Consider the following 16,172-nt stretch of genomic DNA (forward strand, 5'->3'; position numbering starts at 1 on the left):
CATTACACTAGCACATAACATTCTGAAAACCATGTTTCTTAGAGATTGGTGAGAGCGTGGTTGTCCTAAAGTTATTTTGCATACAACCTTTCCGTGCAGGATAGTTGCGTTGGAACATTTTCAGCACATTTAAGAACTTGACAACAAAAATACAATTTCTTGGTATTTCATTACTTGAACAAAACATTTTCCTAAAGGTTCAAACGTGGTTACATTTCATTTAAATGTTTGGTATTGTTCTAGGAATGTTATACAACTGGTTTGACATTGGGACTTTTCTCAAATAATTCAGAGAATGTTAAGAAACAACATTCTTCTGTGGGAATTTCAGTACTTCAACTTTTTTACAGGTTTTCTACAGGTTTTGTGATGGTTCTATTTAAAGTAATGTTCTCAAATTGTTCAGAGAACGTTATGAAAACTTTTCATAAAAAAAACACAAGAAAACTTTAGTAATGTTCAGAGGACATTCTAAGAATGTTATTTAAAAAATTCCCTCTACAAAACTCTCTCTATCCTCTATCTTGTTCAGTGTGTTGGGCTCTGTTAAAATAGTTAAAATAGACTAAAATGATCAGCTTCTTAAGCGTAAAAAAAATGGCCTGCTAGCTCCATCCTGGTGCAGTGGACTAATTCCATAAATTCCATGGATAAAGAACCGAAAATTACAAGTTCCAATCTCACTGATGCCTTGTCACAATTTTTTTTTAAAGATGCGTTTATATGATTAATGCCTAAGGAAGTGAATTTCTGTGTCCTGTCTGTGCTTGGAGTAAAAATGTTTGTTTGTTTTTTTACCCCAAATAAGCTAGCAGTGTTATTAAAATACTCATTGAAACATTCAGTGAAAGTCTTAAGGAAGTTATTGAAAAACCTCAAAATAACATAATTTCTGTTCTCAGAGCATAAAACCTCACAGGAAAACTTTCAAGGAACCAGAGTAAAACGGTCTCAGAGCCTACCTGCAACCTAAAAATAAACATTCCCAGAACAGGCGAAATTGTAATTTCTCAGGACTTTTAAAAAAACGCTCCGTTTTACCGGTACTTAAGTAAAAATACTTTAAAGTACTACTTAAGTAGTTTTTTGGGGTATCTGTACTTGACTATTTATATTCTTGACAACTTTTACTTCACTACATTCCTGAATTAAATGATGTACTTTTAGCTCCATACATTTTCTCTGACACCCAAAAAGTACTCGTTACATTTTGAATGCGTAGCAGGACAGGAAAATGGTCCAATTCACTCACTTATCAAGAGAACATCCCTGGTCATCCCTACTGCCTATGATCTGGTGGACTCACTAAACACAAATGCTTCATTTGCAAATTACGTCTGAGTGTTGGAGTGTTCCCCTAGCTATCCGTAAATTTAAAAAAAAACAAGAAAATGTTTCCGTCTGGTTTGCTTAATATAAGGAATTTTAAATGATTTATACTTTTACAATTGATACATTTTAGCAATTACATTTATTACATTTAAATTTATTTGTGATACTTAAGTATATTTAAATCCAAATACTTTCAGACTTTTACTCAAGTAGTGTTTTACTAGGTGACTTTCACTTTAGTCATTTTCTATGAAGGTATCTTTACTTTTACTCAAGTATGACACGTGGGTATTTTTTACACCACTGAGGCTTTGTTCCCTCAACCAATGTGAAACCAAGAACATATGTTCCCACAACTTCCAAGGAACCAAATTTGCTAGCTGGGGTGGCTGTGGGCATAACAACTGTTCCATTTGAGTTTCCATTTGAGAGATGTAATTAAGTGCTCCTCTCACCTTGTTCATGTTGCAATAATGTCTTGTGTCACCTCATGCTCTTCCTTGACATTGGAAAAGGAAAGAGCACTTTTACTTGCTTTAATGTAGCCTAAAGTAACAAAAGATCTGAATGTCATGTTGAATGTCATTGCCTAATACTGTAGGACTATAAGTGACACAATAACTCATAACCACAGGGAGATTGCGCAATGTGTTGGTGGGTCATGTAGTTAGAAGGTGGGTATCTAGGAAGAACCAGTCAGACAGTTTCTATTCCTTTGTATCTGTGTTGACTCACCTAACCGTCCATAGTGCTTTCTCTCTACCCCTACCTGGGCTTCCCTGTCTCACTCACAACGAGGGCTCTCCGACCCCAAACAGTGTGTGTGTGTGTGTGCGTGCGTGCGTGTGTTGTTTGTGTCTGGAGGGATGACCGGGGATGCCTGTGAGAGAGAGTTCCTTGAACATTTAGCACTACATTAGACAGAGTGTGTGAGTAACTTGCCATTCAAATGTAGTTAGAAGAAGGCTCCTCTCATTTGAGATGCAACAGCAGCAGTATAAGGATAATTTCCCCTGCCCTTATAGGGGCTCTATGCATTGTGGGAAGGAAAGAGACAGAAGCTACAGTTGGGTGAACTTGTTCTCAACTAGCCTACCTGGTTAAATAAAGGTGAAATAAAAAAATATACAAAAATAAGCATACATTAAGTAGCAATGGCTGACTAGCTGTGATATAGCTTGCCTTGTCTGTCATCATTAGAGCTAGATAAATCAGCACAGACAGACAGACACAGAACACACACACACACACACGCACACGCACACACACACACACACACACACACACACACACACACACACACACACACACACACACACACACACACACACACACACACACACACACACACACACACACACACACACACACACACACACACACATGTTCCACACATGTTCCATCTAGCATTGTTTAATGAATCATAGCAAGTAGCCTAGTGGTTAAGAGTGTTGGGCCTTAACATTTGGTTATTTGAAAACAATATATCGTTTTTTTTTTAAACAAGCCTTAGAAAGTTGGTTGCAATCTCAGTTTAATCAACCTGAAAAGACTCAAATATGCTAATTGCTAAAATGTTTAAAAAGGTATAGTTTTTGTAAATGATATCATAAGTTGGACTGGTGGAGTTATGTCACACATGCGACATATGGAAATGTCTGCTCTACCCAAAATTACAACCAACTAATTGCAGCATTACCACAAAAATGAAATATGCAAGTGGAAGGGGGGAAAAGCAACTTGTCTGTCGGCCCTGCATTAAATACTAAAAATGGTTAAAGAAAATTGTGATGAATAAAAATATATACCAATTTAATTTAAGGACCAAAACATTTACAGATGTGCCATATAAATTGCAAAATAGTTGGGAAGAGATTTTCGATGAACCGACTCCACGGACCACGGTTTATGAATTCACACGCAAAACGACGCCGGATTCAAAACTTCTAATTTTTAAATTTAGATGATTTTACAAAATTCTTGCAACAAATATAATGTTACAGGTCCAGGAATGGCTGATGAATTGCAACATTTTCCTAGAACCAAAGCTGCAGATAACAATACTGGGTGATTTGAAAAGGCACAGTCAATCGATCAATAATATAATCATTATTTTAGCAAAAATGTTTCTTTAATTTACAATCTGTAGTAGCTATGAGAATAGAACGGTTCAGTACTTTTGTGAAGCATCACAGCACAGTTGAAAAAGATATAGCAAATAGAAGTCCAAAATGGATGGTGTTGAGATAGATGGGACGGGTTGAATGGAGCTGAAGGGTGGGACTAACAACAACAATATAACCAATGTAAAGCATACTGACTGTAAAATGTATATAGGTTCCGAAATTTGGTGAAATAGCACAGTTAAAAATAGAAATCAAACTGGATGGACATCAGAAATAGAGGAAGGACTAAAAACAAACAAAATATAACTATTGTAAAATGGATTAATGTCTGTAAAGTGTGTATAATATGCATGAGCTGAAGGTAGAAGCCTAAGTGTTATTGTTTATTAGTTTACTCCAATTGGGGAGAGGTGGTAGGGTTTGCTGGGAATAGGTATATTCCCCCCCAAAAAGAGTGTATATGTATGTATGTATTTATGTGTATATGTATGAATATTTATATATATATATTTACCCCCAAAATATATGGGGGATTGGAAATGATGCAGACAATTACATTGATGGAAGCAACAATCTATCTGCATATTAAAGCTGGTCCACCCCCTAAAATAAAATAGTGTTGGGGCATTAACTGAAATGTCACTGGTTTGAATCCCTGAGCCCGACTACGTGAAAAATCTGTCGATGTGTCGTCCTTAAGCAACTTGCTCCTGTAAGTCACTTTGTATTAGAGTGTCTGCTAAATGTTTTAAAAAAAATGTTTGGTAAAGTATTTAACCAAATGTTTGATATAGGGGACTTTTGTGTACAGTACTATGATTGGCTTTTAATAATTGTTATTTTTCAAAAAGCTATTTGTATGGATTTTAAGCTTGTGGAAAATGAAAGAATGACAAATGTAAATAAAAGTGGTTCTTGAAACTGCTGTTGATTGCTTTTTGGTGTAACAATAGTAACATAAATGGATGAGCCCAAGTTAACAATTATATTGTCAGAAGGAAATATAAATAAATACAGTTATGAGATTACAAATGCTACAAATTATGAGAATAGCAGAAATATAAAAAATAATATCTTCAACCATAGTTACATTAGATTTTGTACACAGGATTAACTATATATTATATATGTGTTTAACTAAATATACTACTATTGTTCTGATCACAATATCATTGTTTCATTCTCTTTTCAAATATCTTTCAAATCAAATAAAAGAGAAACATTTTAGGAGCGCTGTTGTGTTTCATGTGATCCTAATATTACATTGATAGATATTACATTGTTTGTTCAAGTGTATATATATGAGTGATATACATTATTTGTACTATGCTCAAACAGAAATCATGGATTAAATGACAGGATTACTTTTCAGTTATAGTTTTCAATGTCAAGTTTTATTATGCTCCGGCAACAAGCATTAATATTTCTTGTAAATGTATTGGTATTTTTAGAATATCTTCAGATTCTATGCAATGTTCAGCACATCTCTCTTCAGGATAACCACTTACCATTCCAGATAGATGCAATGTCTTAGGACTGTTGTGAACGTGTACACTAAACCAGAACATGTTGATAAAAAGAGTACATAGAATGCTTGATTTAAGTGAACTGAGTAATTCTTTATTTGACAGTCCTGTTTCTACTGGTGTTTAGGGGACTGTAAAATAATATGATAGCAATGCCAAAGAAACAGTTTGTCAGCTACTATATCAAATACGTAGTGATGATTTTTTTCAATTAATTCCAAAGAAACCAAATTGTAATTATTACAAAGTGATTAGGTAATAACCACTGTAAAATAAAGTCTAACTATGAACAAAAATTACATGTTGTCACGTCCTGACCATATAGAGCCCTTATTTTCTATGGTAGAGTAGGTCAGGACGTGACTGGGGGGGTTTTCTAGTTATTCTTTTCTATGTGGGGTTCTAGTTTAGTTTTTCTATGTTGGTGTTTGGTATGATTCCCAATTAGAGGCAGCTGTCTATCGTTGTCTCTAATTGGGGATCATATTTAAGGAGCATTTTTCCCACCTGTGTTTTACGGGATATTGTTTTGAGTTGGTGTATGGTACAACTCTTAGTTACGGTTCGTTGTTTGTTTCGTTCTTTGTTGTTTTGTGCGTTTGTTGCACATCGTTTTGTGCGATATGTGGAAACCATATCGCGCTGCAGCTTGGTCCGGTAATTATTCCATCGAACGTGACACAAGTACACTTTTACTGATGCCCAATTCCACCATCAACGACTGCAGTCAACTTTTGTCAATTTATTTTGTTAGGACACACAAAAAATAAACAATGTGACATACATTCAATGCAATGCCAGGAGTTGAAATAAAGTTGAGGGTTTTGTAATGTCTGACAAATGTACACATGCCTTTTCACTTTATTTTCCTCTCCATCTCGCGCTCTCTGCCTGTGGCGTGGTCTGTGGTCGCGCTGCGGTTGTTTTGTTTCAGCGTCAAGATGGACTCAAAGTTTAAAGAACGAGAGAGATAGCAATAGCATCTCAATGTGCGCAGCGCGCGCTCTCGGTCACATAGGAAATGGTCTTGTTCACTCGTCGAGAACCGAAGAACCAACAAAGATATGTTTTTATCACCCCATTCAAATGATAAAGGTGTGCATGCTGTTTTATACAGTCGTTATCTTTGTGTGTTTCTTGTAGACTAATATTGTGGTTATCAATACATACTTTTTATACACAGTGTTACAGAATGTCCCTGCTCTCCGCAATGTGAAGTGAAATAGTGGAGAGCAGGCTTGATTATGTTTGTGTTTAAACAGAGATTAAGTCTCCAACTCAACAGCTAAACAAGGAAATACCACACACACTATGCTGTAGACACACTTTTCTCTGGTCCCTGTGATAAGATGACAGTACGTAGACATGAAGTAATTCTATTTTTTACAGCTTTTATTTATCATCAATACATGTTGCACACATCCAATAATCATAACATTAGGCTACCGCAGCAGAATGCATAGCATTGGTGCAATACTAGCACATATGAGAGTAATACCTGCTCAGTATAAATGTTTTATATATGATACATTCCCTTTATTACAAATCCATAGCCAGAGACATTAACATTGTGAACAGAATCCTAAAGGTTTTCTTTTAGACAGTTGGAACTTCAGTCTGTTTCTTCGTTGTAATGAACAAAGAATAGAAAAGTAAGATGCTAATAAAACAGTCTTCAGATTCATAAAGTGGAAGGAGATCCCTGTAAGGACACATACAGTAAATATAGCACTGTCTCTGAGTCTGCAGTCTGGGTGCTCTGAATTACTCCATTGGTCCTTTCCTGTGAGGCAGATACAAACAGTCAAAGAAAGTCAAATACACAGAGATGAATACAGGGACAAAGACACTGTCAAATAGAGAAAGTGATCAATCACATGTAATCGTATTCATTGTGATCTAAAAGGCCAAACTGATCTTATTCTGAGACACTTTATGAATACAGGCTCAGATCTACTTCTGAGAAAAAGAGTAAGTCCCGGAGATTGATACAGCAGCAGGAAGATAGATTTTATTGTGTTGTGAGAAAAGGGGAGGAGAAGTGGAAGATGTCACAGATTTGTGAAGTTTACATGGGAACTTATTTGGCATACTGATGTCGACACTTTTTGGGTAGTCCGGTAGCACATACAATAAACGAATTCAGAACAGCAGAGTAACTATAATATATTTTCTTTTTTATGTGCTACATACAAAAACTGTCCTAAACAAGAATACATTACTGCCTCCATGTATATCGATATCCCATACAGAATGCATACATTTGGATATTGTTGTTTACGCCCAAGTGAACTTTATTGCCTTTGCTTTGTCAAACATGTGAAATGTTGTTTTTGTCTGTTAAGGCCTCTGAGCCTGGGTTCCTAATTTGTTATCCATACTTGTAACTCAAATATTCCTTTGACAACAATGCACATTTTATACAAAAGTCCAAGTTAAGCATCCGCATCTCAAGTATGTCTTTGGCCCTGTATGACCAGCATCTTTGATAATTGACAATGCTAATTACAAACAGCACTGGAGCTCATTCCTTGTTGGTTATTCTATATTACTTTTTCGGCAGGTAAGGAAGGAGAGAAGACACTCACGGCTGAAGTAGTACAGTGTGAAGATCAAAGCCACAGCCAGGGCCAGCAGCACTCCATCCAACGGCCAGAGAACCTTGGAGCCACAGCCAGGGCCAGCAGCACTCCAACCAACGGCCAGAGAACCTTGGAGGCACAGCCTGAAACACAACAGAAAACCTGTTAAATAATGTTTCAACTGCTGGGACGTATATCGTGTCAACGTAACTAGTTACATAACATTGGGGTTACAGACATAGCCCTGGTTCTCCAAAAGAGAGAGTGAGACCACTAATTAATGGGATAATATTTGTGGATTTAGCTTAAAACATTCAACCTGTTACAATAAAACAACTTATTGGACAGACTTGTTAAACTTATGAATCTTACCTTTTGAGGTTTGATAGTTGCTTTTGGTGCAGCGGCCGTTTGGGATGCTGTTTAGGATGCTGTAACGGCTGCCGTCGGTGGAAGAAGGTGAGGACTAAGGTGCAGCGTGGTAAGTGCTCATGATTTTTAATAATAATAATAATCAAAACTGAACACTGAATAACAAAACAACCGGAACAGTTCTGTCTGGTGCAAACACACAAAGACTGAAAACAACCACCCACAAAACAATGGAAAACAGGCTACCTAAATATGGTTCTCAATCAGGGACAACAATTGACAGCTGCCTCTGATTGAGAACCATACCAGGCCAAAACACAGAAATAGAAAATCATAGACAAACGAACATAGACAACCCACTCAACTCACGCCATGGCCATACTAAAACAAAAGACAAAACAAAAGGAACTAAGGTCAGAACGTGACAGTACCCCCCCGCAAAGGTGCGGACTCCAGCCGCAAAACCTGAACCCATAGGGGAGGGTCTGGGTGGGTGTCTTTCCACGGTGGCGGCTCTGGCGCGGGACGTGGACCCCACTCCACCATAGTCCTTGTCCGCCTCTTAGCCCGCCTCCGTGGCCTCTTTAGAGCGGCGACCCTCGCTGCCGACCTCGGACCGGGGACCCCAGCCACGGGAGACCCCGGCAGCACCGGACAGACTGGGAGACCCCGGCAGCTCAGGGCAGACGGGAGACTCCCCGGCAGCTCAGGGCAGACGGGAGACTCCCCGGCAGCTCAGGGCAGACGGGAGACTCCCCGGCAGCTCAGGGCAGACGGGAGACTCCCCGGCAGCTCAGGGCAGACGGGAGACTCCCCGGCAGCTCAGGGCAGACGGGAGACTCCCCGGCAGCTCAGGGCAGACGGGAGACTCCCCGGCAGCTCAGGGCAGACGGGAGACTCCCCGGCAGCTCAGGGCAGACGGGAGACTCCCCGGCAGCTCAGGGCAGACGGGAGACTCCCTGGCAGCTCAGGGCAGACGGGAGACTCCCTGGCAGCAACTCTGCCATGTACACCGGCCCGAGGAGACGCACTGGAGACCAGATGCGCTGAGCCGGCTTCATGGCACCTGGCTCGATGCCCACTCTAGCCCGGCCGATACGAGGCACTGCAATGTACCGCACCGGGCTATGCACACGCACCGGGGACACCGTGCACCTCACGGCATAACACGGTGCCTGCCCGGTCTCTCTCTCTCCACGGTAAGCATGGGGAGTTGGCGCAGGTCTCCTACCTGACTTCGCCAAACTCCCTGTGTGCCACCCCCCCAATTCGCTGCCTCCAGCTCAGCCTTGGGGCGGCAATATTCTCCAGCCTGTGCCCATGGTCCCTTGCCGTCCAGAATCTCCTCCCATGTCCAAGAGTCCTGCGATTCCGGCCGCTGCTGCTGCTGCCCGTTACCACGCTGCTTGGTGGGTGGTTCTGTAACGGCTGTCGTCAGTGGAAGAAGGTGAGGACCAAAGCGCAGCATGGTAAGTGCTCATGATTTTTAATAATAATCAAAACTGAACAACAAAGAAACAACCGAAACAGTTCTGTCTGGTACAAAGACTGAAAACAACCACCCACAAAACACAATGGAAAACAGGCTACCTAAATATGGTTCTCAATCAGGGACAATGATTGACAGCTGCCTCTGATTGAGAACCATACCAGGCCAAACACAGAAATAGAAAATCATAGACAAACTAACATAGACAACCCACCCAACTCTCGCCCTGACCATACTAAAACAAAAGACAAAACAAAGGAACTAAGGTCAGAACGTGACAGATGCCTTGGGGCTGAGGCTTTGTGACGGGGGTAATGTTGGCCGAGTTTCTGGTGGGTCACAAAATTACACAATGTGATGGATATAAGAAACACTGTGAGAGAGACAAAATGCACAAAAGATCATGGAGAGAGATTTGGACAGATGAAGAAACTTAGACGTTAACTCAACTGGCACAGAGGAATATTCACTTCTAATTGATTTTTCTTTTCGATAACAAGGCTGAATTGCCCACTGGTGTCCTGACTTCACTAGAAATTAAATGAATTCCAACCCAATTCTGTGAAGAGATACAAAGCGAAATCTGAATGAAACTGTTTCGGGAGAATATTGAAAATCAAGAAATTGGTCTGTTCTCGGGCCATTAAAATAATAATAAAGTAGTATAGTGTAAGAGAGTGCATTCCATTGTTGTGTAACTAGTTCTAGGTCAGAAATGTAGGAATTCTGGATTCATCTCATCTTCTCATCTCTAATCAGCCATAAGAAGAATGGGAAGCATCAGTGCCATGCAGGGGAATGGGTTCCTCTCACCTCCAGGTCTGAGAAGAACTCCTGGCCTCCACAGCTCATTCTCTTTCTGGTTCTGGAGCATACAGGTGTACAGCCCTGCGTCCTCTGAACTTATGTTAATGAGGCGCAGTGTGAAAGTCATCTTGCTTCCCCCGTCCCGCTTACTGGCCTGGAACCGGTGTTTGTCCACACTGGCTTCGTGGTTGGTCCGGCCAGCATTGTTGAGGCTGAGAAGGAACTGGAAGTCGAGGTTGTTGTGGAGAGTGGGGAACCAGAAGACCGTCTGGCAGGAGCGGCTGGAACACTCACAGGTGAGGACCTCTGTGTCGTTTATCTGGGGGAAGTGGACGAAGTCGGACTCTGAACGTGTCTGGCGGGACACTGGGATAGGAGAAGTGAATGGAGGTTTAGTTCGGCTAAACAAACTGCCACCACATCAAAGGAGACATACAGTATATAAACAATACTGATGGAATGAGGTCCTATTGCCATTTGTGTGAGAACTTGTTCTCAACTAGCCTACCTGGTGAAATAAAGGTGAAATAAAATTAAAATAAAAGTGTATGCTGGACAGAGATCAAAATAATAAGACATGATGGATGTCCGTAACACATACGCTGTCCTACAATATTTTCACCTGACAAAGATCCGTAAAAGATTGAAACATTATCTGCTTATAATGTAATTAAATAAATATGCTTTCACCAGTGTTTTGAAGCAAATAACCTGAACAGGCACGAACCAACACTATCATCAAACAAGTAGTTTTGCAATAGTGGAAATGTTAAATGACAGCGCCTTGAAACCATGAAGAAACACAAATGAAAGGTTAGTGGAGAGACTTATCTATAAAGGCGATATTATGAAGCAAACATTGTGCGAGACACTGCTGATGTCACGCCCTGGCCATAGAGAGGCTTTTATTCTCTGTTTTGGTTAGGCCAGGGTGTGACTAGGGTGTGCATTCTAGTATCTTTATTTCTATGTTCTCTATTTCTATGTTTTGGCCTGGTATGGTCCTCAATCTTGGACCGCTGTCTATGGTTGTCTCTGATTGGGAATCATACTTAGGCAGCCTGTTTTGCCACGTTAGGTGTGGGTAGTTGTCTTTGTTAGTGACCTGCATAGCACTGGTAAGTGGCATGTTCGTTGGTTCTTGTTGGCTACATTCAAAATAAAAAAGAAATGTATGCTCACCACGCTGCACCTTGGTCCGGTCATTTCCCTGATGACGTTCGTGACAGCTGAACTGTTTCACGTGGCTTCTCCATATGTAATGAATCACAGAAATATGTATAAATATCTTAACTGCAGAGCTCTCGTTGGATTTAAGAATAGCTCTTGGTCGTTTTTGAATTTCCGTCATGCCTTGGAGACAATATTGAGGGTCTGTGAATTTTGATCCAGCATACTGTTTATTTACTGTTATTTAATCATCGCAGACTAAAACATCATATCACTTAAATATTTTAAAGAACTTTATATAAAGAAACTTAAAGAAAACACAGGGGCCTCTTCAACACTCCATTAAGCAAATAAATAACACAAATTTAACATTCTGACTTGCACTAGTTGTCAAGGTGGGTCTAACGCTGTTCCTGAGGACTCAACAGAGAAGAACTTGATGACAGTGGGTAGACAGAATATTGCGGTCCTACCTGTTGTCATCAAACACACCATTGTCCATACCAGTCCCAATGGGGTCATCTTGAGTGGTTGTGGACTTGTGGTGTATGTTAGTTGAGGGTCGGCAAAAGTCCTTTCTTTTCCCTTCAAGCATCTGCCAGAGAACGGGAGGAACTGAAGTAACATGGCCGAGTGTTGCCTGATCAACACCCCTATGTGACAACACACAGCCACACACCAGGCCTATCAGAGAGTGAGCCACACACACACACTTGTAATGTAGAGATGATATTCAATGTATATGTAATTTTTCCCCAAATAAGAAATACTCTTTATATCCTCTTGTTGATTGTTTGGAAGTTGTTGTCTGTATTTGTCACTTGTATATGGTAACTTTATACTCCTAACACAACCTGCATTGCGGTATGTCTAACTATTCTTCTATATTCCTCTATTCCTCTTTAACCAAATCTCTACTGTTGATGTAAAAGGCATGCTGTAGAAATGTTCAGACACTTTTTTCTTTACATTTCACTTGGTTTTGAGAAACTTACTCTACCAACGATAGCCCTCATCAGGGATATAGCCTAGTGCTATTGCTTTGCAATATACTGGATGCTACACAAATATGTATCTATTCTGAATAAGGTATAACTCATGGACCAACAGAAAGTGAACAATTTCATAATATCAACAATGACTTTATGTCTCAACCAACCTCTGGACTTCTAGAACCACCGGCATAGAAATTTCAGTCAAGGTCGAAAGTATTTAGAGTCCGTATAAATAGTACTTGTCAACACTATTTTAGCACTATATTGTATTGTTTTATACCAACACATTTAAAATCAAGACCTCATTTTTTTCTGGTGTAACTAGTTTGCACAATTGCCAAGTGTGGATCACCTCTCCTAACCCGAACCGCTCTGCCCAGGTGTGTGACCTAGACCAGCTGCAGCAGCACTGAGTACTGGAGCACAGCTGCAGATCCAGCTACCTTAACTCCAGTTCATGTTAAAGCAATACACAGCCAACCAACAACGATGCTTAATGAGTACTTCTGTCATTGCTAAAACAGATAAAGATATCTGAGAAAATCTAAATGAATTGACTCTGTCAATAAAGTACTAAGGCTTGACCATTTCATCAGAGCATGAACTCTACCGTATGATGTAATGAAGCAGCTTTTTAGGTCACTGTTCCTACAATAAAGTGATGTTAAAATGAATGACCAATATTGCTGTTTGATAGAAAATATAGTAGTTCACATTTGTGTTCACAACCTTAAAGCAACATTTTCAGAATATTGTGGGAAAGCTTTTTTGAGTCACGGTCACGCTGGTGTGATTTAGTGCTTGTAACCCCTCTTAAATATTGTGTGTTTGAGCTACAGACTCCTGTTTTTACATTGGATTTGTCCATTTCTTTTGCATCCACCAATCCTAACCATTGGCATGTGCGATTGACGGGGCTGAACTAGAACAGTGTTTGTGAGACAAGGGCGAATCCCAAAAATGGCTATTCTTACAAAAACTTCTGTAACATCTGAAAGGTTTGAGCTGAGACTTTCACAAACACGCACATGTTTTCTGTTTTGCTCTATGACGCAACATAGAAGATCATAGTAAATCCCAGGACAAGGAGACCTAAGAATGTTCAAGTCTTCTTCCCATCTGTATGATTTGTATTGCTGTTTGCAAAACAATTCTGAATGAAAGGTTAAAAGTCTATATGTTTACTTGATAACAATGATCCAATAGACATTGATCAAATATACACCAGATGTAACTGCTGTATATGAACTTTCATTCATTCTACAATAAACCGTAGTATGCCAAGTGTCCTCATTTTTACCTCCTGCACCTGTTTGACCCGACACAAATGCAAGCTCACACACATGCACGCACAGACACATTTTCTGCAGACGTCGCTCTCTCGTTTCTAGAGTCTAGACACTCAAAATGAGATCCATATAGATAGAGGTATCAGGCCTCCTCTATATTTAACCAGATTCACTAGTTCTATTACCTCCTTCAACTGGTTTTTATTACACTGAGATTAACAGTCGTACAGTATTGTAGCTACGGTAACTAGCGGTAATAGTACTCTATTTGTAGCCCTGATTCCTGAGAAGGATCTGATGTTTTTTAGCCAACATAACAGATTTACATTGTAATTTACAAACTAGAATAGGACTTTTTGTGAAGACAACATGTGTGTGTTTGCTCTTCTTGAAGTATTTTTCATGGTAGTGAAAGAGGCCCTGAGATTACAGAGTTGGATCGACCAGCTGCTCCCCCCTATGGTACATCTTGGCCATAGCACAGCAAAGAGGTGAGCTCTCCTTTCCAAACCTGCCTTACCATTACATTTATTTAATTTTATGTGACGTTGGAGATCCAGTCCGCCCACATCAGTTGCAGGTCAACTCCACCATGGAGTTGAGTTTAATTGGCTTATACTGACTAAGAGTGGCCCAACGAAAAAGCACTAATGGGAGTCTAGTAACGACCAACAAAAAAGAGCTTTCCTTTGCCCAGCATCCCATTATGTCAACAGAAGAGTAGGGAGAACATGTATAACCAATGTGGACAAATATTCTGTGTACTAATCCACTGATGTTTCTGGACAGGATATGATTTGTAGGTTTCATAAAGATTTTTTGGCCTCCTTCTGCCTGAAGAGCTAGCTGACGCAGCCCTTGTTGAGCTTCACATGGAGAGGCTAAGAGGCTGGTTCAATCTGCGTGAGGTGTTGAACTGGGCCTTTGTGGACTGCAGGACTATCGCTGGCCTAGGATGTCCACAAACACATATCTGCTCTGTGGGTCAGTGACAAGTAGGACAAAACCTCCTCTCTGCTAAGTACAGGCCACTAGTATGATGAAAGCTTCAGCCTCAATAAAATGACACTATTCCTGTTAGTTACTCTCACTTTTACTCAAAAGTCACACAGACCTCTAGGCTCACTGTTGAAAGATTATATTTTTCACTCACCTTTTCTCTTTGTATAACAAGTTGGGGCAGGTATTGGAGGACCACAGAGATTCCCTTGCCACCGTGGTGTGATAAAGGGAGATGGTGGTGATGATGGAGGAGGATAGTTCTGTAATACAAAATAACACTTTGCATCAATAATATGACAATTATCACGTTTTCAATAACAGTGGTGTGACAAGAATGAAGGATATAAAGTGCCTGGTGAAAATCACACCCTTTGCACAGTCTTAACATTTTGCTGCCTTCAAAATAAATTTAAAAATGGGTTTAATTAGATTTTATTCTGACCAATGTACACAATCTACTCCACATTTCCAAACTGAAAGAATAATGAGAGAAAATGTTCCAAATAAATAAAAAATACAAAACAAAGATGTCTTGATTGCGTATGCTTTACACCCCAAAGTTAAATCTGTGTGGAAGCAACTTTGGCAGCCATTACAGAGGGGTGAAACATTTTGAATAAAATTCTACCAAATTCTTAGAGAAACACGTTATGTACAGAATATATCCATTGCTTTTATTATGGTAGCAGCATGATGTTATGGGTATGCTTATCACCGGCCGGTACTAGTGAGTTTGTCAGGATCAAAATAAATATTAAAGGTGCAAAGCCCAGGTAAAACATTTGAAGAAAACCTGCCTCAGTCTTCTGAAAACCTAATCCTGGGATAGCGGTACATTTTTCAGCGGGACAATGACACAATTTTGTATGCCAAAAACGCACCAGGATGGCTCTTCCAAGAGGTGTGGAGTGTTCCTGAGTGGTCCAGCCTCAGTCCTGACTTGAAATTGATTGACAATCAGAGACAATGTTTGAATATAGTTGTCCATCAATGACTCCTCAACAAATTTGACGGCATCAGTCAAAGCAGTGATTTATGACCTATTTTATGGGTCACGTGGTTACGCACATATATGTACATCCTGTCCATCCATTCTCACGGTATGAGTGAGTGCTTATGCCCATATATGCACATCCGGTCCTTCCGTTCTCACGCTCTCGAGTGAGTGTTTATTTAACCAGATAGTGCATCTGTTTATGTTAAAGCTTAAAGCCATCATGATGATTGATGTGTAGTGACCTCGTTGAACTGTGGAATGTGTTTGAACATTTCAAAGAGTATGGCCCCCCCTGTTGTAGTGAACTTAGGGCCGGGCTTGTTGTATATGAAACAGTAATGTCCAGGAGTATTGGACAGCCGTAGTATAAGTAAGATCTGTAAGATAAGATAAGATCTGTGAACACTGCGAGCGACCTCCATAAACCGCAGAACACTAAAGAAGAAATTAAACATGGATTTTGTGATCACTGACACACACGTGAT

General features: G+C 40.1%; 1 protein-coding gene across 1 annotated transcript; it reads right to left on the bottom strand.

Moving 5' to 3' along the window:
• Positions 1-9,633: 9,633 nt before the first annotated feature.
• LOC112254940 lies at positions 9,634-14,945 on the bottom strand. The gene is made up of 5 exons (XM_024427931.2): positions 14,842-14,945; positions 11,878-11,999; positions 11,417-11,484; positions 10,241-10,600; positions 9,634-9,756 (listed from the first exon to the last, which is right to left on the bottom strand). Exons 2-5 carry the CDS (start codon positions 11,997-11,999, stop codon positions 9,695-9,697), a joined length of 612 nt encoding a protein of 203 aa, XP_024283699.1. The 5' UTR covers positions 14,842-14,945; the 3' UTR covers positions 9,634-9,694.
• Positions 14,946-16,172: the final 1,227 nt, after the last annotated feature.

This window comes from Oncorhynchus tshawytscha, linkage group LG07 (genome assembly GCF_018296145.1).
Source record: "Oncorhynchus tshawytscha isolate Ot180627B linkage group LG07, Otsh_v2.0, whole genome shotgun sequence".
In the NCBI taxonomy this organism is placed as follows: Eukaryota; Metazoa; Chordata; class Actinopteri; order Salmoniformes; family Salmonidae; genus Oncorhynchus; species Oncorhynchus tshawytscha.